This window comes from Lissotriton vulgaris, chromosome 7 (genome assembly GCF_964263255.1).
Source record: "Lissotriton vulgaris chromosome 7, aLisVul1.2, whole genome shotgun sequence".
Classification (NCBI taxonomy): Eukaryota; Metazoa; Chordata; class Amphibia; order Caudata; family Salamandridae; genus Lissotriton; species Lissotriton vulgaris.
Window position 1 is genome coordinate 1620473788 of NC_141695.1, and position 25566 is coordinate 1620499353.

The window sequence follows — 25566 nt, forward strand, 5'->3', positions numbered from 1 at the left end:
CCAAGCTCTGACTGCCCGAGCCCGAAATGAATGAAATTAAAGCAAATTTATAACGCGCAGACTCAGCCCATAGGTCATCAATGCGCCTAACCCAAAAATATTTTCATGTCCAAAGAGTTAGATTACTGATAGGCTTTCTTGAAACACCATGTTTTAAGGGCCTTTTTAAAAAGGGGCAAAGAAGATAGGGACTTAAGTTCCAATGGAAGTGCATTCCAGAGACATGGGGCAACTATGGAGAAGGCTCTTCCTCCCCATCTGGACTTCTTAGTCCGGGGGATTACCAAAAGATTGTGTTGTGATGAACGTAGACATCTGCTAGGGACATAGCCAGAGAGAAGAGATCCCAGTCCATCCGATGTTCCAGCTTTCAGTGCCCTATGTACCAGACAGATGATCTTAAAGGAGATACGGTGCTCTATGGGAAGCCTTAGCCAATGAAGGCTCTTTCTGGCTAGTGTCGCAGAGGAGGAGCGGGGGATGTCTAATACAAATCTTGCGGCCACGTTCTGTACCATTTGGAGGCGCTGGATCAGTCCCTTGTTGATCTCTGCATAAAGTGAGTTGCAGTAATCCAGTCTTGATCCGACCAGTGCAACTACTGTCTGTTTCCTAGCTTGGGGAGAAAGGTAGTGAACAATTCGTCGGAGAATATTGATAATTCCCCAACAAGTAGCCACAGTTCTGTTGACCTGAAGGGTCATTGCCAGTGAGGTATCAAAGATCACCCCTAGATTCCTGGCTGAATGAGAAGGGACCGGGCATTTTCCCAGGGATGGCGGCCACCATTCATTCGACCAGACATCCTGGTCCCTTCCAAAGATAAGCACCTCGGTCTTATCGCCGTTCAGCCTCAGGGAGTTGAGTATCATCCAGTCAGAGACTGATTGCATACAACTCCTGAAGCTGGATGCGGTGGTGCTGACCGGTTGGGCCAGTGACACCATGATCTGAGTGTTGTCTGCATATGACGCTACTTCCATGCCCTGCACTTTTACTAGTCTCGCTAGTGGGGCCACATAAATGTTGAATAGGGTCGGACTTAAAGCCGACCCCTGTGGTACCCCTCATTGCAATGAAGTAGCAGGGGAGAGGTATTCTCCAAGTTTGACCCTCTGTTCTCTAAGATCTAAAAAAAGAGGACAGAAGGCTTAGAGCGGGCCCCTCCACTCCTATCTCCCTCAAACGAGATGTTAGAATTTAGGGAGATAGGGTGTCACATGCTGCAATCAGATTGAGTAGAACCAGCAGCGTTGTCTGTCCCTGATCCACTTTCATTCTGATGTTATTTGTCTCCATAGTGAGTGCAGATTCCGTGCTATGTAGTTTCCTGAACCCATGCTGGGTCTGATCTAAGAACCCAGTTGAGTCAAGAAAAGCAGACAAGTGCGAATTCAGGTGGATCTCCAGCATTTTGGCAGGGGCAGGAAGTAGGGATATGGGTCGAAAGTTTTTTAAGATGGTGGGGTCAAGTGAGGTTTTTTTTAGTAATGGCTTGACAATCGCTTTCTTTCAGGCTGAGGGAAAAACCCCGTGCAACAAGGCACTATTCATTACCTCTAACAGAGGAGGAAGAAGTGTGTCCCTACACTCCTTCATCACTCTAAGAGGACAGGGGTCCAAAGGGGAAGAAGATTTGGTCCTATTTAGCAGTGAGTTAAGATTGTCAAGTGTGATAGGCGGGAAGTTAGGTAGAGTCTTGGTGAGATCTTTAGGCCAGACGTCTAAGTTGGTAAGAGCCTGTATAGTGTGATTCCCTAAAGATTGTTTCTGTGTTTCCAAATGAGAAGCAATCTCATCGATTTTAGTGTGGAAAAAGGTTGAAATCCTGTCACTGAGCTCCTGAGATCCCAACACTGGGTCTGGAACCTGTAATGAGCAGAGGGAGTCCACTACTTTGAACAGTTCCTTTGATGAGGTGAGAGAGGTAGTAAGGTCGGAGAAGTATTGTTGTTTTGTTTTAATGACCGTGGACTTATATTCACCTAGCAGTCGTTTGTGAATCTCTCTGTCCAAAGTGTCCCATGATTTCCTCCACTTTCTTTCTTGTCTCCTGCACCCCTGTCTCATCAACCTAAGAGGCTCAGTGAACCAGGGGGCAGAGGGCCTACGCCTAGCTGAATATCGGCGTGTAACTGGAGCTAGAATATCTATAGCCCCAGCGATGGAGTTTGCGAGATTTTGTGCTGCCTCCTCTGGGTCTGACGGCATGGGGACAGAACTGATGAGTGGGGCCAGAGAATCATTGGTGATGTTTTTATAGTTCCTTTTGCCCTCTCCCTTAGTCTGGCCTTTCATGGAAGGATCTGAATGGGGGAGTGTCAGTACTATGGGTACTGCCAGATGGTCTGTCCAGACCAGCGGTTCTGGTGTGCCTGTCTTGACCCTGGGATCGTTGGAGAAGACTCCATCAAGCGTGTGGCCTGCCCGGTGAGTTGGGCCTTTTACCAATTGGGAAAAGCCACAGGCTTCGAGGGGGTCGACCAAGGAGGAGGTCTCTTTATAGGTGGAGTCATCTAGGTGGAAATTTAAGTCACCTAGAATAGTGAAATGAGGTTTGCCAACATGTGGCTCCAGGATTCTAAACAGGTCACTGCTAAATTTGGATCTAGGGCCTGGGGGCCTATACACGAGAAGGCCAACAAAGGATGCTGAAGGAGATGAAGAGATAAAGAAATGTAGAACCTGGAAGGGGTCGGAAGGTACCGACAGAGCATTGATGCAGCAACTAAGATGCGACTGGTAGAGGATTGCTAATCCTCCGCCCCTTCGCTTAGCTCTGTCAAATCTTTGCAGTGCGTAACCCTCTGGAATTGCCATTAAGAGGTCGTGTCCTGAGGTCTCTGAGGCCCAGGTTTCCGTGACAAACACCCAAGTGGGCCTTCTGGCCAACACAAAATCATGGAAGGCTATATTGTTTTTAATTATGGAACGAGCATTGATGAGATATCCTTTCTCAGAACGAATATTTTTTGACGAAGAATGTAGATTAAGAGGAGGATGGTTGATCTTGGGGGAGCCCCCGGTCCACTGCAAGTCGATCTTTCGATACAGCAGCGTTGGAGGCCGCAACTCCGCTCAGCCAGCTGCTGCTCCTCCTCCTCCTGCTTGCGTGCATGCCTTGTGTAGCTAAACACCCGACTCTCCAAAATTGGAGGACTTTGCCTCTACAACGCCATCCCAACAACAAATGCATTTTAACCATTTTAACCATGCATTCCTTTACCATGCATGCCTTTACAACGAATTTTGTTGTAAAGCAAAGTTTGCTAAAGGGATATGTGTAGTAAGTGACTACTCCCCCTACCCTCCCTCACCTCACCTCACCTCACCGTCCTAAGCCCTAAAATCCTATCCCCCTACCTCAGCCACCCCGCCTTGAGCCCTAAAACCGTGGTTAATTTAAAAAAAATTCCTACAAAGATTATTTTATAAAAATGTTTAAAATAATTAACAAACAAATAACTATATTCAATAGAAATTATGGGGCTCATTACTATGGTGGAAAAATAGTCACCGCCAGGCCGGGCCTGCGGTGGTGATCATTCCGCCATCGTCATGAGAGTTAACCCCACCACATTATGATGGTGGTGGGTATCGCAGCAGACAGAAAGTCAGTCCATCGCTTTTCCGCCAGTAGCAATGCTCACAATGGCGGCGGAGCCTAGCAGGCCCCGCCAGCACAATTATGATGCCTGCGGAAGCCAGCCTTTCCGTGGAGGTTGAACCGCCATTGAAAGGCTGGCGGAGAATGTCTTCAGGGGCCCGTTGCGGGCCCCCTTCGTGTTGGGGGGTGGTGTGGGTGCACTGGGTGTACCCATGGTACCCCCTACATTTCACTGCACCAAGTGGTAGGCACAGTATAGTGCCTGCCACGTAGTTCAGTGAAATGCACAACATGCTCTTTTTAACACCGCGGCGGTGCTGCTGTCAGCAGCCACCACCGCAATGTTAAAGGTGCGGAATTCAACTGCAGCGGTGGCGGTCCCATCATAATTGTATATGCAGGACCTCCGCACGCATGGCCATCGGACCCAATCACCAATACAGTTTCGGGCAGACCAAGTCTGCCCACCATCGTAATGAACCCCTTAATTATAATCAAAAACATTAAAAGTTACATAAATGTCATATTTTTTATTTCCTACCCTATAACACCACACAATTCACATCTAAATGTATTTTAAAAAGTGTACCTCCATAATTAACATAATTAATTATCAAATAAACAAATATTATTATTTAAAAAACAAATAAAAACAGATACAAAATAATTTACTCTCCAAACGTTACCCCTATAAAACCAAAATCCACACACAAAATATAAACAATTACCATGAATATTTATCAATTAATGAATGACTATTAATGAGCAACTAATTATTAATTAATGAAACCTAAAACATTTCCACCCTCTATCCCAATAAACACTACAACACACACCTAGAAATCATTACACAATTTCCATAACTAATTTTACATTATTAAATTAATATCAATTAACAACAACTTATTAATTAATATAAATGAACTTACTTCCCACCCTTTAACACTATAAACCCCACAACTCACGTCTCAAATTAATTACACAATTGCCATATTTAATTTGAATAAGTTAATTACCATTAATTATTAATTAATTATAAATAACTTCCCACCCTATTCCCCCATTCCTAGAAAATGACACGATTAACATAATTAATTACGAATTATTCAATTAATTGATTAATAATAATTACCAAGCAATTGATAAATAATTATTAATAAAAACAATTTCCACAACTAACACTATAAATTATAAATTAAATAAACATTAATCTATAAAAATGATGAATAAATGTATTAAAATTAAATTTAATCCCATCCTATTCCCCTATAAACCCACAACCTGCTCCTACAAAAGTGACACAGTTAACATAATTACCAACTAAGTAATAATAATTAACAACCAATTAATGAATAATTAATAATAAATTCATTCACAGTTAAGATTATAAAAATACATTAAATAAATAATAATACATTTAAAAAATTGATAATTCGATTATAATCAAATTACTTCTTACCCTATTCCCCAATAAACCCACAACCCACTCCTAAAAAAATAATATAATTAACATAATTACCAATTAATTAATTAATAAATACTTAACAGCTAATTAATAATTAATTAATAATAAATTAATTCCCACACTTAACACTATAATACATAACAAATATAAATTATTTTATTATAATTAAATTACTTCCTACCCTATTCTCCTATAAACCCACAACCAGCTACAGAACTAAAAAACACAAAATGTTATTAACATAAAATTAATAACTACTAAAAATGTAACATATATTAAAAAACAAAAACAATATTTATACAAAAAATAGATCACATACTTTTAAAATACATACTAAAATACATAAGAATAATTTTAAAATGCTATATTTTAAACATCTATATTTTTGCAAAAGATATTACTAACTTCAATATTTTCAAAAACGATATTTCCTACCTTAAAGTCGATATTCTTGACCACAATATTCTTGTTGTCGATATTTCTGTATTACGATACTTCCAACCTTGATATTTGTAGATGTTGATATTTAAAACTCGATATTCTGTCTATACCCCATTACGATTACAGCGGTCGGAATTCAAACTGGCCGTCATTCCGGGTGACTTCCGATGGGCTCAAGGAGCCCGTCGGCCAGTCGGAAACCAAACATAATCCCTTGCGTATGGTATTTCCGCCATCTGGATTATGATGTCGGTTTCCAGTAGGCTTTCCATGTCGGGCTTTCTAGCATAAAAAGCAATTATGGTGGCCCCTAGCAGAGCCCCCCTTCTTCCGCGGCCTCCTGTTGAAGGCCTGCCACACGGTGAAGGGATTTACTGTGACACCCATTTCTCCATGGGAGCTTGTGCTGTGGCCGGTTTCCGACTACCGCACAAGCTCCCACAGAGAAATGGGACTCTATGACCACACCATGTGCGGCCGCATCATAATTGCGGTTTTGGACCGCCAACCCGAGATCAGTTGGTCCTAAAACTGCATGGATGACGGTCGGAGGCAACTCCGACCGACATCCTAATTAGGGCTTAGTGTATTGCTTGGTTCTTTTTTGAGGGCAGTATGGTGTAACAAATGCAGCATATTATGTCACTCTGTAGCACAAACAACGAACAATCTGGAAATATTTTCAGTAAGCTCAAGACAGACACAAGGTGATAACAAAGTATAGATCTTCTGTTTTGTGACTTGATAAAACACACCTCGTGGAACACATCTTATTATCCCCTATAAATGAATGTTTCAAGAGAAAAGTACAGGATCAGCCTTGAGGAAAAAAGGAGGGATTAGGCCAATTGGCAAATACTGCTCTGAAGTGGGGGACTATAAAATGTATAAGTTTATAGCAACAGGAAGGAATCCATTTTCCAGAGATATATGAGACATGTAAGCAAATATCTGTCTAAAAATTTGGGTTCCACTATCCCCATTGGACATCATAAGAACGTCCATCTACCCTGGGCCCTTGTACTTGTGCTCTTAGCAGTAGGAGAAGTGAGTAGGGAGATTAATGGACCTCCAGGTCACATGTGAGAACCTCAAGTGGGCCACTACTGCCTCAATTACTTTCCTTCCAAATGCAATGATTACCAAAATGTACATTTCTAAAATGGCAAATGACAGTGCACCAATGGTAGGATGGTAAATAAAAAATGGCCACAATGCCTGCCCATGCATACATTGCCTACCATACATGCACATGCATCACAGCACATGCATGTATCTTGTAGCCTGGATGAGCATGTGTAACAATGCTTGCTTACTTATGCATCATGATGGATGACTACTCATTAGTGGTATCTCAAAGTGACCTTTCATTAATAGAAAGCCACTGCAAGATTGATGCCCATGCATGTGAGCTTGTGCGTCATGATCTGGGCCACGAAAATAATGTGATCCTACAGCTGCAACGTTTTCCGCATAGTTATGGATTTGCTGCATCTACAACATAATTCATTATCTGTTGCAAAATTTGCAGATATTACCGAAAACCTTTTTTTTGCTGGCTCAAACAGATCAAAAGTTACTAAAACTAGGGCAACTCATGTTACCATGCAGTGGAAAGGTCTTTGCAAAAGTTGAATGTATGTATGTATGTGGTCTTGTAAAGCGCACTGCTGCCCTGAGGCGTCGTGGCACTGTAGACCGCTGGGGAACCCGTCCTGGCTATCCTTGTGAGATGGTCCCTACTGGGTATCTCCAAGGTGGAACCAGGCATCCCCGGCAAATGTGGGGGGCCGTTGTAGAGATGAGGCAAGCTAATGCCCAGAGTTGCTGAGTGTGATCCCTGGTCAGAGTAGGCACCAAAGCGAGAATTATCGAGTCCGTTGATCCTGGTCCATGACCCTGCCGCGTCAGGAATTGAACCCTGGTCCCGGGCTGTTCTCTGCTTTTGGGTCTGACGCCTCTAACAAGTGAGCCACACCACTCCACTCCATGCTTTAGAATGCTTCAGTGAATGCTAACCTTTCGATAGCCTATTCCTGTATTTGATCATGAAACTGTTACTAAGAAGGTTGAACCTTTGCCCCGACAGTGTTGACATATGTAAAATAAACAAAATAATACCCTAATACTGTTGCTAAATGTGCCTAGCAATGCACATAATTTGCCTCTTCTTGCTGCATATTTTAGTCAACCCTGTCACATAATGTGGTCTTCTCCTGTCACATAATTCCAGATGCCCTGGTCTTGATGCAGGCCTTAGAACGCAGATGCAAAGCCTTTGACTCTGCCTTTTAGACAGCTGCGGTCGGTAGTGGGTGTACCTGCAGGGCAGTGACATGGGGAGGGGGAGGGGCAGGATGGGGTGTAGTAATCTATGGATTACAGAGCTTTACAGGTAGATAAACATATAAATAAATAAAACAAACTTTGTTGCGCTCACTCCATCACATTTGGGGATGCAGTGCATTCAACGAAATTCACTAATTAATTAGTTGTTGTATTTCTTTGGACGGACTCACTTGTGCTTTAATTGATCAGGTTTTCTAACCGGATCTATGCTTGAATTTCAAGCTCAATTACTTCAAGTTACAACAACTAAGAGCAAAATAATGTCAAGCACATTAATTAACCATTTGCCAGGTAATATTTTGTAGCAACTCATTTGAGTTCAAACAATGAGAGGTTTATTTAAAATGTTGGAAAACCTTTGTACGGGTCACTGTCTCCTCAATCTCCCCCCTCTTCTCCATTTCCCCCTCTTTTTTGCTTTTCCTGACAGTTTTTATGTCTATCTTGACAGAGCAGCTCTTTGCAAGACATATTGTTAAAAATTCTTTAAAATATACCAACAGTGGGTTTTAGCTCCAGCCAGAGGGGTACCATTCTATAATCTCATGCAAGTGGCTAATAGGGGTAACATTTTACTTTGCAGGAAGTGCTTCCATTAGAATGCTTCAGTGACTTTTTACATCTTAAAAGTATTGATATTGATATAGAGCGAACTGGTAAAGCGCAACGGAGGAGTCTTGGCACTATCTGTGATCAATAGAAAAAGGGTGCGTTAGTTGGAAAAAAGCTAGGGGCCTCATTTATGAAAAGTGATGCATCGCTGCGAGAAAACAGCGATGCGTCACTTTTCATTGCGCCCTCCTTGCGACCCCAATGATGCGTCATATTTACAATATGAAGCATCATTGCGCAAGGACTTACAGATACGTCAGTATTTCTGACGTATCTGTAAGAGCAAAAGTGACGCATTGCTGGAGTGTGTCACAAAAGTGACGCAACTCCAGCAATGCGTCCTTTCACATGGGGCAAGCCCCATGTGAAAGGGCCTGCATCAGTCTTACGCCTGCTGTGAGGCAGGCGCAAGATTTTGACGCAACGGCGTCCTAAAAGTGACGCAGTGAAATCGAATAGATTTCACTGCGTCACTTCTACGACCCTTCCTTGTGTCAATACGCCCCCTTTGCATACATTATACCTAGATGCGTCAGTTTGTAAATATGGCGCAACAAGGCACATTTTTTACGCCACTGGTGCGTCACAAAAAGTGACGTACCAGGGGCTTAAAAGTGACGCACAGCCGAATAAATGAGGCCCTAGGTTTTTAGAGACTCTCTGAAAGCTAAGAGAGTGGCCGAAGATTTCAGACACTGAGGGAGACAATTCAATTTAAGGACAGTGCATCTTAAAAGTAATCATCACACTTTTTCTCACAATCATTTTATAATCACATTTCTGCATTCTATACACAAAGCAATACATTATTACTACTTTATCCCCATCACTGGCCAAGCTCGTAGGGTAGGCTTTAATGTGATAAACATTAATAACAATGAACAAGGGAACCCTGCTTACATGGAGCCATGGGTGAGTGAACTATTTGACTCAGAAACAATGGCTCACACAGACATGGAAAGCGATAAACAATTATGTTTATGAAATACATTTAAATAAAATGAATAACAACGAATGTAGTGACTACTTTGAAAGCGAATCAACACTCATCGGTTTTAATTCTATAAAGTGTTGATTATAAAAATATATCTGTTAATAGTCGCTTTTTGTTTTTAAGGAAACCATGTACATATGTCACAAAAATATGTCACCTTCGTTATAGGTTCCTTATACTTTCACTGGGACACCTTTCACAAAAAGCGTTTCTGTTCATTGTAATTCATGTTATTACAATTTGTTTCATAAATATAATTGTTTATCGCTTTCCATGTGTGTTTGGCTGCTCTGTCTCAGATATCAAACAATAATTCTTACTATTGCCTTTGCGCCGACCTTCCTACTATTATATAAAGGTTATCAGTCCACAGGAGCCATTGTTTCTTAGTCAATCAATTATTCAATTATTGTGATAAATAGCATTTATGCATGCAGTGCCTGTAAGAGGATTCATGAAGCCACGTTTGTTGGCTTTGACAATGCTAGGTGTCGTGTCTCCAAACCCAGGAAATCACGCAGGACACGATGGTGTTAGAAAGGTATGCCTTTATTCTTGTTTCTTACAGCATGCACAGATCACGACCTCATGCCTCGAGGTCCAGCAGCAGAATGTCCCCATCTCCGCTCCTTGACCGGATGTGGTGTCCGGTGTCCCCTCGCCTCTATATTGTCCCAGGGTCCTAGTGCCCTTGTCCTGGACACGATACTTGATTTCTTTTCTCTTCTCTAGCCTGGAGGGCCTGCACTCTTCCCTCTACTGCCTATTTTGTGTGAATGTCCTCTTATGTTTGTCTGTTTACCTGTGCGTGCTTTTGTGTGAGAGAAAAGAGGGAGGAAATCGAGATACTCTTGGGGGAATATTAAAGGAATTGTGTGGAATGCTTTGTGTGTGCACATCTGCATGTTTCTTTCTGTGCGTCTGCATGCCCGAGAATATATAGCATTGTGCCAAGGAACCGCAAATAACAGTATTCAAGCTGCAAATATTACAAAACAAGGAAATGTTAAAATATCACTGCGTTTGTCTTTTGTTTTGTGTAACGATGTAACCAATTTTGTTCATAGAAACCATTTCTTATGTGTTTTGGTATGCGCTACAACTAGTATAGAAGTCAATAAGTATATCATATCTTGCCTTTGGCCCCGCCCCTAGCCCCGCCCACTCGCCACAGTTAAATGAGTACCTCAACTATTTTTTTCCCATTTAAAGCACTGGTCAGTCTGTAGCCCAACTTGTGCTTGTATGAAGCGCTCTGATACCTTCGGTCGAGTTTGCAATAACACTCTGGAAGAAAAAAATGAGGTATATTTTTGGGCAGTTTTTTACAGCGCGAAGCTCGCTCAAGGAGCATTTTACATGAGCACCTGAAAATGTTACCCAATTGATTTGGGCAACAGCAGATGAAGTGATTTGCCCACAACCTGCTGAGATGAGGCTGGGATTTGAACTTGGTTCCCGAGTTCCAAAGTTAGAACTTTAGCCACGGTTAAATCTTCTTCCTCATAGGATTCTCTCCCATACGATGCTGGACTCACTGTTCTCAGAGCCTTTGGTCCTGCCCTCTGCCCTTTGAACTTTGACCTATCCCACCTTATCTCTCTGCCCCATTTCCTATTTGCTGAACTAGCCAATCGGTGTGCATCTTTCTATCTTCTTTCCAGTTAAGATTGGAACTGAGAGTGGGTGATTCATATTTGCTGTGCCTGTTCTCGAGCCGGCCGGAAGCAAGAAGCATGCAGGCTCGTGCACTCCACATGCTCGAGGCTCGTGCACTCCACATGCTGCAGGTCGCCATGACACCTGCCTCTTTGACTGCGGTCTACCATGTCATCATTACAGCACCCACTCACGCATGCTGCTGCAAGCTGGCCAATCCTTCTCAATGTATTCAGCAGCTACGGGATGTCACCCAGCAGCTGTGTCTGACAGCTCCACTGCCAGCCGTGCGGAAAGCGAAGGGGGAGGGGGGCAAGCAGCACTTCCAAGCAGCTACTTCCGATCCCCACATCCCAGAAGCAGATTGCCTGCTGGTCTCTTTTATAATTTACAGACATTAAATGGTGCATTCCTATGCTCCTATACTAATTGAGTCGACCGGAAATCTACCTTTATTTGATGCCTGTAATCTCCCTTTAAGTGTATGGAGGCAGTGCTGAGAAGTCCAGGTACACTCACTTTCAAATAAAAGAAGTGCAGGTACTCAGTACCGGACAGTGCATGCCCATTTTAAACACTGTATTTACCTATGGTTTGTAGTTAATTTACCAAGGTTGTTCTATATCAGGGGTCTCCAAACCGGTCCAGGAGGGCCGTATCCATGCCAGATTTTTGGGATATCCGCATTGAGATACATGTAGTAATTTTAAAAATCTGGCATGGATCCGGCCCTCCAGGACCGGTTTGGAGACCCCTGTTCTATATCATTTAAATCATGTCATATTTGTATATAGACAGTGTCTGTCAAAACAATGGAGGAGTGTAATTTTGAAACTGCATGCTGAATTATAGTCCCTTTGTGGCATATTTACAAAAAATGCCGGAGCGGGGAGCTGCGGCAAACTTGGCAGCGCCCCACTCCAATATTTTGAAAACGCAGGGATGCGCCATATACACAATAATACGGCACACCCCTGTGTTTCCTCTAGCGCTGGAGCAAAAAAATAGCTCCTTAGCACCAGTGCAGGCACACTGCTGCCATGTTGCAAGAGTGACTGCACTGCAGGGGCGATTGTTTGTGTGCAGGAAGTGTCACCTTCCTGCACATAAACAATTAATAATGACGATTTGCTCTTTCTATGTGTGCTGCAGAATGTAACACACATGGAAATCACCATTCGAATGCCTGGTATTCTATTGCATTAGCTTTTGGCGTGCCCCGTGCCTTGTTAATCTGGGCCAGTGTCAAAAGCAATGGGTGTTGTGTTGGAATGCCCCTAGCAACACCCATTGCATGCTCCTTTGCCGCAGAGGACTGGGGCCGAAAGGTGCATATTTACAAGGTGGTGTGAAGCCACGCTGAGTGGCTTAGCGCCACCTTGTAAATATGGAAAATGACTCTACGCCATCAGAACATCAAAAAAAGTAATGCTCCTGTGGCGATAGGGGTTTGTATATATGCCCTTTGTCTTTCTGTCAAGTTCGGACAGGGACAGAAAATAGACCTTGGGGACAAAAATAAAAGGGCACCTCATTAGTAAATTAAATAGCCAAAAATGTTGCCCTTGTTTGAAAATTGGGGCTGCTTTGAATTTTGAGAAACACACTGTGTAAGTGTTTTGCGAGCTATGGAAGTCTACATTGATTAGACCTTGCTGCAGCAATGTTTGCTTTCATTTCTGGGAAATCAAAAGTAGAAAGCATGCCCAGCAGACCATAAAACAGGCCCGCATATAGTCGTCAAACCCGCCCACTCACTGACCTTTTAGACCAGCCTTTGGGGCACTGCCTGATTGACGTACAGGCCCGTCCGAGCCTGCTTTCTCTAACCAGAAAAAAAATAATTTGATTTCATCAACTGCTTGAGATAAGTTATATATTAAAGACTGACAGTAGCTGGTGGGTCTTTTAAGTAAGTATGCCGTCAAGGACTGGAGTTTTACAGCTAACTGGGTGACTTCACGGGTGATTTTATTTTAAAACACATTCAGATTTGAATAAATTGAGCCAGTTCACAGTGGCTGTACCAGGGATATCATAGAGTGTTTTTTTTTTACTTTTATAGAGTGCAAACTCGACTCATAGGAATTGGAGTGCTTTACATGAGCACCAGTTACTTACACAAGGACACATTCATTTGTGGTAGGCACTAGGAGATTAAGGGCCAGATGTAGGTGGCCCAATACCAATTGGTAACGGCCGAAATTGCCGAATTTCGTCCGTTACCGACCGGTATTGGGCATTTGGGATGTAGGTGTGCCACATCTGCACACAAGCACCATTCAGGGGTGCAACAGGGTGTCAAAGTGACACCCTGGCCCCCTTGAATGTTTCCCCCATTTTACCGAATCGGTATTTACCGATTCAGTAATTGCCATTCATTCCTATGGGCCTCCCGGCCCAATAGGAATGAATGGCAATTACCGAATCGGTAAATGCTGTTTCAGTAAATACCAAATCTTACTGATTCGGTAATTGTTACCAAAATTTATCTGTATCCCATTTATCTATTCTTAAATACCGAATCGGTAAAATTCGGTATTTAAGAATAGGTAAATTGGGATTACCTACATCTGGCCCCTAGTGATTTTCCCAGAATCACAGGATGTTGAACCTATGCCCAAACTCCACCCTGATTCCCCAGCTCTAAAGTTGGAAGCTCTGCGCCTTAGCCACATCCGCCACATTACCCCGTTTCACCTATGATGAGATCAAAGGCGGCAGGGAGAGGAATCATGAACAGAACGTAAACAGAGCTCCAAGTCATGTTTATCTTCATAACCTCCAAATCCTAGTTCCAGACTTATCCACCAAGTGGTGCTGAGCTGATATAGGTTATGCAAAAGTTGGGGGTAATCCTCCCCTGCTAATTAAATGGGAGGAAAACCAGTGGTGTAACACAGTGTGGTGCTTGAAGATCGCTTGCATGATGTTGCACCATATTGTCCAGCATGATGGTATCAACGGCACCGGCATGTCTTCCTTGCTTCTGTAGAGGGTGCGGGTGCAAACATTACATAGTACCAACAACCATCAGGCTTGGTTGCTGCTGTTGCTTCAGGGTTTCACAGTAAGAGAGCCAAGATGGCAGTAGAATGTTTTTTTCTAGGTTGCTTTGGCTAGTTAAGGCCTACATGCTTTGAAGGTTTGCTAGGCATTTTAATCTATTTCTGGACGTTTCAAGCCTGTTCCTTGCATTTGTGAATTTACGTGAATATTGAAAGCTTCCCTGGACTTTGAGGTTGTACCTGATCATATGAGTCCTTGTGTGTGCACAGTGAGGCTATGCTGTGGTTTTGAGGAGACTGCTGGGCTATGTTAAGCTGCATTGTGCATGTGAGTCTGCACCCATGCATCGTAAAGCAGTAGGGTACATCTAGTGGTATAATGGGCATTGTGAGTCAGCACGCAGTGGCTTAGGCTTTTACTAATAATAATAATCCACATTTTTTAAGCGCAAACCATCACCCGTTAGGGTCTCTAGGCTCAAGCTATTGCCCAGAGTCACATGGTGCTGGGCTAATCTGCCGCCTGCCCCGGGGATCGAACCGTGATCCCCAGATTCCGGAGTAAGTCACCCTGGCCGCGGCGCCACACCTCTCCACCTGAACATATTTTGTTTGGCCACTTGAGGGTGTGCCAGGGCATGTGGAGAAATCCCTAGATATATGCTGTGCATGCCTTGGGATTTGAGAATGTATACCTAGGCATTTGATTGATTGCCCTTGTTGTGTGATGGTTGTTCACTGGCATTTACTACTGAGACAGGGCGTTTCTGACTGCACCCGGGCCCTTGGATCTATGCATGTTGTTAATATACACATTTAACCCCTTCGGTGCTGTGAACGGCTCCCGGCCGCCCCAAGTGACGGTGGGCGTGTGTGGAGGACGGCCGGGGGCCGTCCGAACCCCGCCCACTGATTAGAATGCCAGCACCACGGCGGACTTTGCACCGTGGTCAACGTGTTAAGGTTGTACCTGAGCATTTGAAGGGTAATTGGACATGTATGACGATGTATGGGCCTTTGGCAATATGCCTGGACATTTAAAGCTATTCTTAAGTGTGTGATTGCTGTGTGTTGCCATGTGATGGTTCTCCCTGGGTATCGTAGACTGTTCCTGGTTATTTGAGGCTATGCTTAGGCACTATGAACTGATTAGCTGTGCCTTTGTGCTTGAGGCGAAGCATGTTCATTTGAGGCTGAAACAGGCCATATCATTGCTTCACCAGGGAGAGTTGAAGTTGCATTTGTGACTTTGAGGCGTGATTGGCTACATCAAATTCTAGGTGAGAACACTAAAAGGGCTACTGGTTAAACTGCCACACCCATCTAATGCACAGTCTTAAGTAGAGATTGTACTGGGTTGTGCATCCAATCCAGGTTTAGGCCCTAAACCTAGTTCATTAAATACTTGGTTCTGTGGTGGATGCCTTAACCATAATCTCTTCTGCATAATGCAGTAATAGTGTCTAACCTATAACGTTTTATGGATCAATCTAATCAGATGTATTAGATAATGACTTCATGGACTAGCTTGACACCTGATAATTCGGATAACCGAGTAAAAAAAATAGCCATAATTTAAGAATCTGCAAGGAGTTACTTTACGTGCCTCATAAACTAGGTGTCAAACTAGTTCTTAAAACCTCTATCTAGTATCGCTGGTGAGATTCATTTGTAACACTTTATAAGTAAGAAACTATTATTGCTTTAAGCAGAAAGGAATTTGGTTAAAGCATCCACCACAGAACCATACATCAGATTCTAGTTGGGCACGTGATGGACGTACATGAGAATGTGATGGTTGTGATTTAGGGACACCGGGCCTCATATATGTAGCTGTGCGTCACTTTTATGCCGCCGGTGAGTCACTTTTTGCAACGCACCAGTGGCGTAAAAAATGCGCTTTGTTGCGCCATATTTACAAAGTGACGCATCTAGGTAGATGCGTCACTTTGTAAACCCCTGCTCCACATTATACCTGCACCAGGTATAATGTATGCAAGGGGGCGTATTGACGCAAGGTTGGGTCGTAGAAGTGACGCCGTGAAATCTATGAGATTTCACTGCGTCACATTTACGCCGTTGCGTCAAAATCTTGCGCCTGCCTCATAGCAGGCGTAACACTGAAGCAGGCCCTTTCCCATGGAGCTTGCCCCATGCGAAAGGACGCATTGCTGGAGTTGCGTCACTTTTGTGACACACTCCAGAATGCGTCACTTTAGTGCTTACAGATACGTCAGAAATACTGACGTATCTGTAACTCCTTGCGACATGAAGCGTCATACATTAAATATGACGCATCAGGAATGTCGCAAGGAGTGCGCACTGAGAAGTGACGCATCGCTGCTTTCACGCAGCGATGCGTCATTTCTCATAAATGAGGCCCCCGATGTTTACGCCTGTGGCATTTCATGCCTGATATTTGGGCATATAGTGGCAGCACTAACATGTGGGTGCTAATTAAAATAGAAGTGTGCCTTTTGTGCTTTTTTTTATTCTGTACTATTTATATTGCTTTTCACTTGAGTGATTTCACTTGTTGTGTAGTGATCAGAATCAAAATGAATGTGCCATTATTTTCTGTGATGTTATTTGGCGGGGTGCAAAGGTCATCGTACATCATTTCCTGTGATGCTCTTGAGGGTTAAATGTCTTTCGATGTCCCTGCCTATGTCACCTGGAAATAAAAGTCACAAATGAACGTCGCTTTAATACATTCCCGTTATTTTTACTTTAATAGACTCTGTATTTGGAGTTCTTTGGTGCATTCTCGGGTCATGTTTAATTCCTGCTCATTGGTGCTCTTTAAGTGCACATTGTTTTCAGGAAACTTGTTTTAAGAGCGCACTGTGGGGCCTAGAAACAAAGCCTCAAAGTAGTAAACAATAGCTCAAACTTTTATTTATTTATGTTTAATTTACTGGGTTTCTATAGTGCCGAACATATTGCTTTTTATTTTCCATGCCATGGCATTATACCATTGACAGCATCATTTCCTATTCCATAACTGGGATCCATATAGAGAGGTCTGCTCATGCCCCCCAACCATGACTTGTATCATTGAGGACCACGATATCCGTAAGTGTGAGAAGAAGGTCCAGGGATCCTGATCCTGGGTGGTAATGCCAATATTTGTCTGTAATAGGGGAGGAAATTAGCTCGAGGCACCGGACCATTCCAGCCTCTTTTATGGAACTGAGCAAAGAAAATGTTCGCGTTGTCTCCGCATTTATATAAGAATTAAATCTCCCAAAAAGTATCCTGTTTGGTTTTGGTGTATAATTTGAAAGAAAGGCAAGTTTTGTATGTTCTTTTTTCAAAAAGTATTTTATTAGTTGTATTCTTGTTTTTATCTTATTTCAAAGTTCTTTTGGATGTGCAGAAACAGCCGACACGTGTTCGCCCTACTTATTGGACCAGGGCTTTCTCAAGGCTTATCAGTTAAACATAACCTTGCTCCAAATGTCGGGGTGTGCTAGACCACCACGACGTTCGGAGCAAGGGATTATCATCAGGCCCGGACTGGCCGTTGCGGGCACCGGGAAATCCCCCGGTGGGCCGCATGGTTGGGGGCCGGTTTTGGCCCCCTGGGGGCCGTTTTTGTTACAGGGCCGGTATGGCCCTGTAACAAAAACGGCCGAAAACCGGCCCTTACACACACAGAGCGCGGCCACACCTCCCCCTCCTCCCGAAGGGGGGAGGGGGGGGGAGGAGGCCGGCCGAGCACTTTGCCAGGGCCGGTTCTGGTTCCCAGTCCGGCCCTGATTATCATAGGACAGTTACTCTACTGGATACTAATTACAATCTATGCACCTTCGCCTTGAAAATTTGTTGCACAAATTCATTGTACCTAAATTGAAGGAAATTGCATACTGCTGTTATGTTTAACCAATAAGCCTTGAGAAAGCCCTGGTCCAATAGACCAAGTAGGGCGAAACATGTGTCGGCTGTTTCTGCACATCCGTAAAAACTTTGAAATAAGATAAAAACAAGAATACTACTAATAAAAGACTTTTTGAAAAAAGAACATACAAAACTTGCCTTTCTTTCAAATTATACACCAAAACCAAATTGGATACTTTTTGGGAGATTTAATTCTTAAAGAAATGAGGAGACAACGCTCAAATTTCTTTGCGTATCACGATATGTCTGTACTTTGACACATAAACAGCTGAGCCAATGTAATGACTTGCAGCAACCTGGAAATATGGTCCGGCCATTGTCAGCGCAACCTAATCCTAACAATCAGCTTACCTTACTAGCCCAATATTGGCAAATAAACACTTGGGACAATGCGCCCTGTTCCTCATCTGTCTCGCTGGGATCCATAGACAGCTCTTTCCATGCACCCTAACCTTCTCCATGGTGTTCAAGTACTGAAGCCCATAATACTTTGCTAGAGCCGCTCTTACTACCCCGCTGCACCCCAACATTACAGGACTTCTGCCTAGGCACAGCTATGCGACTAGCACAAGAGCAAAAGAAAGATACAAAAATAATTACAAATTGAGAAAACAGGAATGGGAAAGGACCTGTAAGTGAGATGAAGAGACTAAAGTGTAGGGTGCTGGAAGAAAAAGTCACGTTGGGGAATCAAGACGAGGCAACATTGGGACGCGGCAACCCTGCCATTCATCTAGCCGTCTGTGTTCACACATCATAACATGGGTTCCTGAAGAAGGCAGCCCTTTTGAGGTGCCTGGCACAATGCCATGCCTCCTTCCCTGCTTCTTGGCACCCACACCATAGCGAGATCCCAGAGCATCTTTCTTCCATTTCTATGTGATGCTCATATATTTTAAGGGGTCACACTACTGTTGGTGCGAGCCAAGGTGGATTCAAGGATGTGGCCCTGCTTTGCCTCTTTTCAGAAGATGTACCACAAATGAGGTACTGCCTAATCGTCCCTCTCGCCCCTTCCCTCCTTAATTTCGTTTTGTGATGAAGAGAAAAAACTTACCACCCTACCAAATATTGTGTATTTCCCTTTCCATTTAAACTGCAGTTTCAAATAAAAGCTGAGCAAGAAAGCGAAAATATTCCTAGGTGGCTGCAGCTGAGCTAAAATATCTGACCCACTTAGAGCCTGCAACTTGCCAGCAAACTACATGTCAGCTTCTGTGGGCTTATTGAAGAGTTTAATCTATTTCAATGCCTCTGTTCGGCTGTTGTGCTTCTAGTGAAGCGGTTTTCTTAAGTCAGTAGATGCAAGTTTTATTAATATACGATTACAGTGACCCGCTTTCTACATCTAAACGTATAATATAGAGAACAACACAGATTTTTAAATCCATGTGGTTTGCGGAGTAGCACGAATTTAACTCAAAACTTGTCCTCTTCTCTAAAGGTAGTCACAGTAGTATGAATTATAGACTGTGTCACCAGGATGCCTGACCTCACCTCCCCTAGTCCCCCATTCGGTGTTTAATTTGTAAATAACATAAGTGCCAGGGCCCTCATCAGGAGTCAAACACAGCTTGCACCACCCTTTGCCACTGCCAGCACCCACCATGACAGTTCCTCCACAACTACTAACAATCACACTGTTACAGGTGTGACATTTCAGACTGTTTGAGGCACTCAAAGTTATAAGAATGGCTAAAGTGGCTGGTGTTAATTGTTTTTAATGTATATTTAATCAATAGACAACTGTTGTTCTGCTCATCTTTTAAATGCACAAACAGCGCCACCATGTGGCTGACATAAGTTTCGATGTTGGCAATTAAGTGCAGGCACCTAGCACCGGAAACCACAGGCTCAAATTAAGAACTGCCCCCATTAGACTATAATGTGTGATCCTGGATTAAAAAAAACATTATATTGCTGGGCCTCATTTTTCCCTACATTGAAGTCAAGGAGTCACCTGTGGTAGAATTTTTTTAATGTCATTTATATTTAAAGGGGGTTACGCCTAATTGATTATGTAAGGTTCCACTGCTGCGGTTGAACATATTAGAACATTGGAAGATGACCACTTACATATTGACCATTTGCAATAGTGCCCATCAAAAAATTTGAGTGTCTCTTGGTCCTCCCGTGGAAACATCGTCAGGTAGTTGATTCTTAAATCCTTCTATGTTTTAGTTTATTAATTTGAAATCTAAAATTGTAGCTATGGTGTATTTCAATAAATGACACTCCATGAACTAAGCTAACCTCATATATAAAACAACAAAAATGTCGAACCAGAATGAACAATCTTTGATTTTAAGGACCCCTGTCCTGTTTTTAAATGTAATCTATTGGGTGATCAAGAAGATAATTATTTTGATGTCTCGGGTCGTATCCCTGGCTGTACTCTGTATATGAGTGGTGTAGTTTGCACACCTCGATGGGGTTCTGTGTTCCTGGGGTAAAAACGCTTCACTTCCCTTTCTCATCTTAGCCTAAGACTACCTGTCATTACCGTATTTGCAATCCTGCTATTAAACTAATTACCTTAATGCCTGTTATTTTGCAGGATATAATTGCAGTTATATTGACCAGCCCTTATAGATGCCTCATATGGTTTCTGTATTTACATCAATTTGTTTTTGCCTTTTTTTAGATGGAGATGGACGGAGAATCAAAACCGGCATCCAACGGAGTACAGAAACAGGACTGGCTGTCGAAATGCCAAGTCGGACAGTCCGTCAGGCGAGCCATGAATCCATTGAAGAAAGCATGAACAGCTGTGGATCGGAGGGAAAGTAAGTCGCAGATGGGCGCCATTTTGACGGGCTCTACCAGCATTCAAACCAGATATAAACGATACACTCCCTCTCGTAGTTTAAGATCATCAAACGCCAATGTGTTGAACATACTAGCTTTTAGATTGGATATGAAGGGAGGAAAATCACTTATAGTGATAGGCTCAAAGGCCTGGAATAAACTTCCTGTTCATCTTTGTCAGATTACATCTGAATCCCATTTTAGGAAGGCCTTAAAAACCTGTATCTTTACCGCCTTTGACACCCTGTGCAAGTCTCTGATCTGTTTCCCTGTCTGCCTTCATTGTTTGCAGTTAACTGGTTAGTTTAGCTTTCCGGGTTTCGCACAGTGCCAAGATGCTCCTTGGAGTGAAAGTTGCGCTATATAAATGTCGCATTACATTACATTACATTAAATTGTGGGAAGTGACATTCTCCCACCATCTAGAGCTGCTGATAACATTTCTGATTAAAAAGTGATAATACTATATCAACCTAATATTTGGTAGTGCAGCCATAGATTTTGGGACTGTTGGTTAACTGCATGTTACCAGTATCTTTAAATTCCTCAAAATAACAATACCATTCTTTCAGCTGTTTCTGAATGCCTCAAGTCCACTCAAATTGGAGTCATTTGCTCAGATATAGGAACATTGGAGATGTGTCAAACTTTCATAAAAAAACAAACAAAAAAACAATCACCAATTTCATTCCCCGCAGATAAGGGAGCCATCAAATACAACATTCTGTTAAAAACTGTAGTAATGGTCTGCAGCGATAAAAACATTACTTCAGGGCATTACCACTGTATTTAGAGAATATGAGGAAAAGAAAATCAATAACAAGCTGCATTCTAGTTGCAGATGGTAAATTCTGTCACTTTTCTGATTTTGTTTCCATCAGCCATTGCTGGTAATTTCCCAGTGGTGTCATGATATTTATCGTAAATCATTTAATACACATAATAGTAAAAAAATAATTGGTAACCGATTACTGGACATTTTTAATGCTCCCAGTAGTTTATCAACATGTGGTCAATGAAAGTTTACATTTAAATATGGATTGTATGACGGAACCCTGCCGGCATTTACCCCGCACTCCTTAATTAAGCAGTCAGTACCCACTTGTGTCGTTACCACACGATACTATAGCACACAAGTCATTACCACGACTCCCTTTAGGGGGCGGTAGACTTTGGAATAGTATAAACTAGTATTCCAACTCCAGTCAACGCAACAGTAGGGAAGGTGATGGACTTAAAAATCCAAAAACACGCCCCCTACAGAAAGTTGCTGTAATGACTTGTGTGCTAAAGTCATGTGTGGTAATGTCGCATGCGGGGTACCAACCTCGTTGTAAAGGCTGGTCGTGGTAAAGTCTGCTGGAAAAATGATGCGTGCCTTAAATATGTCCTCCTTGCCGGTCCTCCTTCATGTGCTCGTTATGTATAGGAGCTGGGATACACTATTCTTCCATGAGACTAGCGGATCATGTATTGCTAGAGCAGGCATGGTGCATGTGGAGCAGATGTGCCTTGTTTGCAGTTCTATTCCGTGTTGGTAAGTCAGGAGTTCCATTTACCTCAGTCGTAGCTGTCAATATGGTGACTGAAGCAGCTGTATGATTTTACCACTGCCTACATTCAATGTGCTTTAAACCTTGAAAAGCTTTTCTACTGAAGAAATTAAACAAAAATTCTGGGGTAACATGTATCTCACCATACACATTTTGTTAAGATTTTCTAATATTGCTGGTTTAAGCACATTTATACAGAGATACATTTCTTTTCTTCAGAAGAACAGCTGTTATTGAAAAAAAAACACAATGACCCTGATTTTTACAGATTGGTGCTAGATGGATGGTAAAACAGCAAGGAAGCAATTCTGCTGTTTCTATCGGGTGTGCTACCTCAACATAGTTGTCAGAATATTCTCTTACATAAATAATGTGTCCAAAACATAATTTACAAACGTATTGGCCCAATCGAGTTAAAAATAGACAAGTTACACTCAACTGGATGACAATTTGTAAACTATATTTAGGACAAGATATTTATGACAGACTGTATTTCTGTAATCAATATTCTGATTTATACCCACGGCCACCGGATTTATGCTGAGGAGGGGGGTCCAATTGTGCATCAGGGTCGACTAAATAATGTGGCCCGAAAAGACAAATTTTGCTGCATACTGAAGCACATTTTGTGATAGTTTTACCTAATTATTCTGTCACTTTTACACCAGGTAACACTGTCTGGCCAAAGATGTCACCTTATTAGTACCAGTTTAACACCCAAATACAGTACTAAGCAGTTGAATTGAAAAAAATAACCAGTCGTTTCCACTGCACGGGAACACATGTCTCCATGTTTTTAGTACCTTTTGGTCTATCTGAGCTAGAAATATATTTTTTTGTTAAAATCTGCAGATTATGCAGAAGATGATGGATTATGTGACAAATATGGCAAATCCATAGTTATGCAGAAAACGCCACACAGCCCTGAGGATCACATAGTTCCAGCAGTCCTGCATACAACCTTAATGATATCATTATAGATGCTTTTCCTTCACATAGCCTTAATGCCCACCACCAATTGAAATTTCCACCTGCAGAACTACTACTTAACTAATGGAATAGTGTGCAATGGCCAGGTGATTCCCTAGGGGGGGACAGACATCAGTGGTTCAGCATAGGCCCCTTCCTGTCCCTTAGCATATCTGCATGGCACCTGGCAGAATCGCTATCTGGCCGTCATGCTTGTCCGCAGTAAAAAAAACTTTGTTAATCTGGTCCAATACCAGTTCATCGAAGTATATGGCTATGTGACTTCTCTGTCTGGAGTAAAATACAATGATGCACAGGAAAATATTTGTGAATTTTTCCCTAATTTTTGCTTTGCTACAAACATTGGTGTTCCTATTAAATTCATTTTATTACTAATTTCGTTTTTCTAAATTGAAGTCATATAGTTTTAGTGTGACACTGTCTCCCCTGTAATGGCATCTTGAACATTGCTATGACCTTTGGCTAGTTGTGATGTTTAATGAAGATGTGACTGGAGGATGACAGCTGAGATTTTAGACCTGGCTTGTTTGATGTTTCCAACCCAGTATTGATCCACGGCGTGAGAAGTGCAATCCTCACATTTTTATTTCAGACAGTGTTTGATGCTTGCGCAAATTGTTTTTCCATATTTGCTCGGGTGTGCGGTGTCCCTGGTTCACACCTCAGAGAACCCGTGTGGAAGGTGACATCGTCCTCTGTAAAAATGCAGAGCCGGAGGTTGAAATGCGTGTCCATTTTCACATATATAATTGGTTAGTAGGATTTTCGCTTCTCGGGGAGTTCTGAAATGAAGGAAGGAAGCACAGTTCCTATATGTACAAGTGTTCCAGTTTCAAACGCATACAACATCTTTGATCTGATCTGGATAAGTGTTTTCGGAACATTCTCTTCTTCACAAAATGTTTTAGAAATACCCTTGCGATGGAAGTATTATTGCTAATAAATATTAATTCCATCCCTAAACACCCATCTTGTATTGCTTTAAAAGTATATTTGTTGTGTAAATCAAGGATGCAAACCCTCATCACTCCATGGCTAACACATACCTGGCTACATTGTCCTACATTATAGCTCTCCACACAAACTCAAATGACCTAACCACTCTGTCCCCAAAAATCTCTTAAGAACTCACTAGGCATGTGTTAGACCGAGAGTGATCAAAGATCCCAAAGAAGCACAAAAGTCTCCTGATAGTATATGTCTTGGATCCACTTGTCGTATTGCAGGATGGGTAGAATGATTTCAGGTCGTATTCAGAGTTTGGCAGAGTTTTGGATGAAGGCCGTAGACCGGTGGTCCTCCCACTTTGTCAAACCTGTGGTTCCCCGTGCACAGCCTAGTTATCCTTGGGGGAGCCTCTGTTAGCTCCGCCAGTGGTAACACTACCACAGGACCACAGGGTCACAGTAATGATCTTCTCACCCTATTGAAGGCAGGAATACCATCATTTATTTCTCTACCTCACCAGGAAATATGTTAAAATACCACAGACACTCTTCTTGTTGCCGTGAGGGGAACGGCTTGGACATTACAAGCACCGTGAGGGGAACGGTCCAATTTGGGCAACACTCTCGCTCGTCGCCGTGAGGAGAACGACCTTCCGAGTCCAGGCGAGTGGACTACACGCCCCAGCATTCCTAGCTCGGCGCAGACCAGGTGTGCCATCCCCCGTGCCCGGAGCCCTACAACAGTGCTCCCGCCCTCTCGCAACGCGGGACGCGCCCGGGCGAAGGGCGGGCCCGTCCTTGCCCGTCATCGCCCGGAGGAGGCCGGGCAGGGTCCACTCTCTTTCGTTTCCTGTAGAACAAGGAATTGTTTTCATTGGTATTATCAACTGGCAATGGCTAAAAGGAGAGGTCCTAAGGAGAAAGGAGGTGCCGGTGTGGGTGCAACTCTTGATTCTTTTCTGACTAGGGCAACCAACATTCTTGCCCATGAAATAGAAATGATAGCGCGATGGCTCTCACTGGAACTTCGGGTTTTTTCTAGCAGACTTTCACTTCCTCTTGACCCGGTTTCCTCTTCAAACTTTGTAAAAGAGTCCCCGGTTATTCCTCAAGTTTTCATCCAAAATGAGTGGATGTATGTCGTTACAACGTGATGTTTTACATCGCAGTACTTTACGACGCATGTTTCACAACGCAAGTCGTTACCACGACTTGCGTTGTTGGGGGCTGGAT

General features: G+C 42.9%; 1 protein-coding gene across 1 annotated transcript in view; it reads left to right on the forward strand.

Annotated features, from left to right (window-relative positions):
* RIMS4 (regulating synaptic membrane exocytosis 4) overlaps window positions 1-25566 on the forward strand; it is a 413262-nt gene that overhangs the window by 197673 nt on the left and 190023 nt on the right. Inside the window, exon 2 of the mRNA XM_086932550.1 lies at window positions 20680-20821. Coding sequence (XP_086788676.1) covers window positions 20680-20821 — 142 coding nt within the window. The remainder of the gene's footprint in view (window positions 1-20679; window positions 20822-25566) is intronic.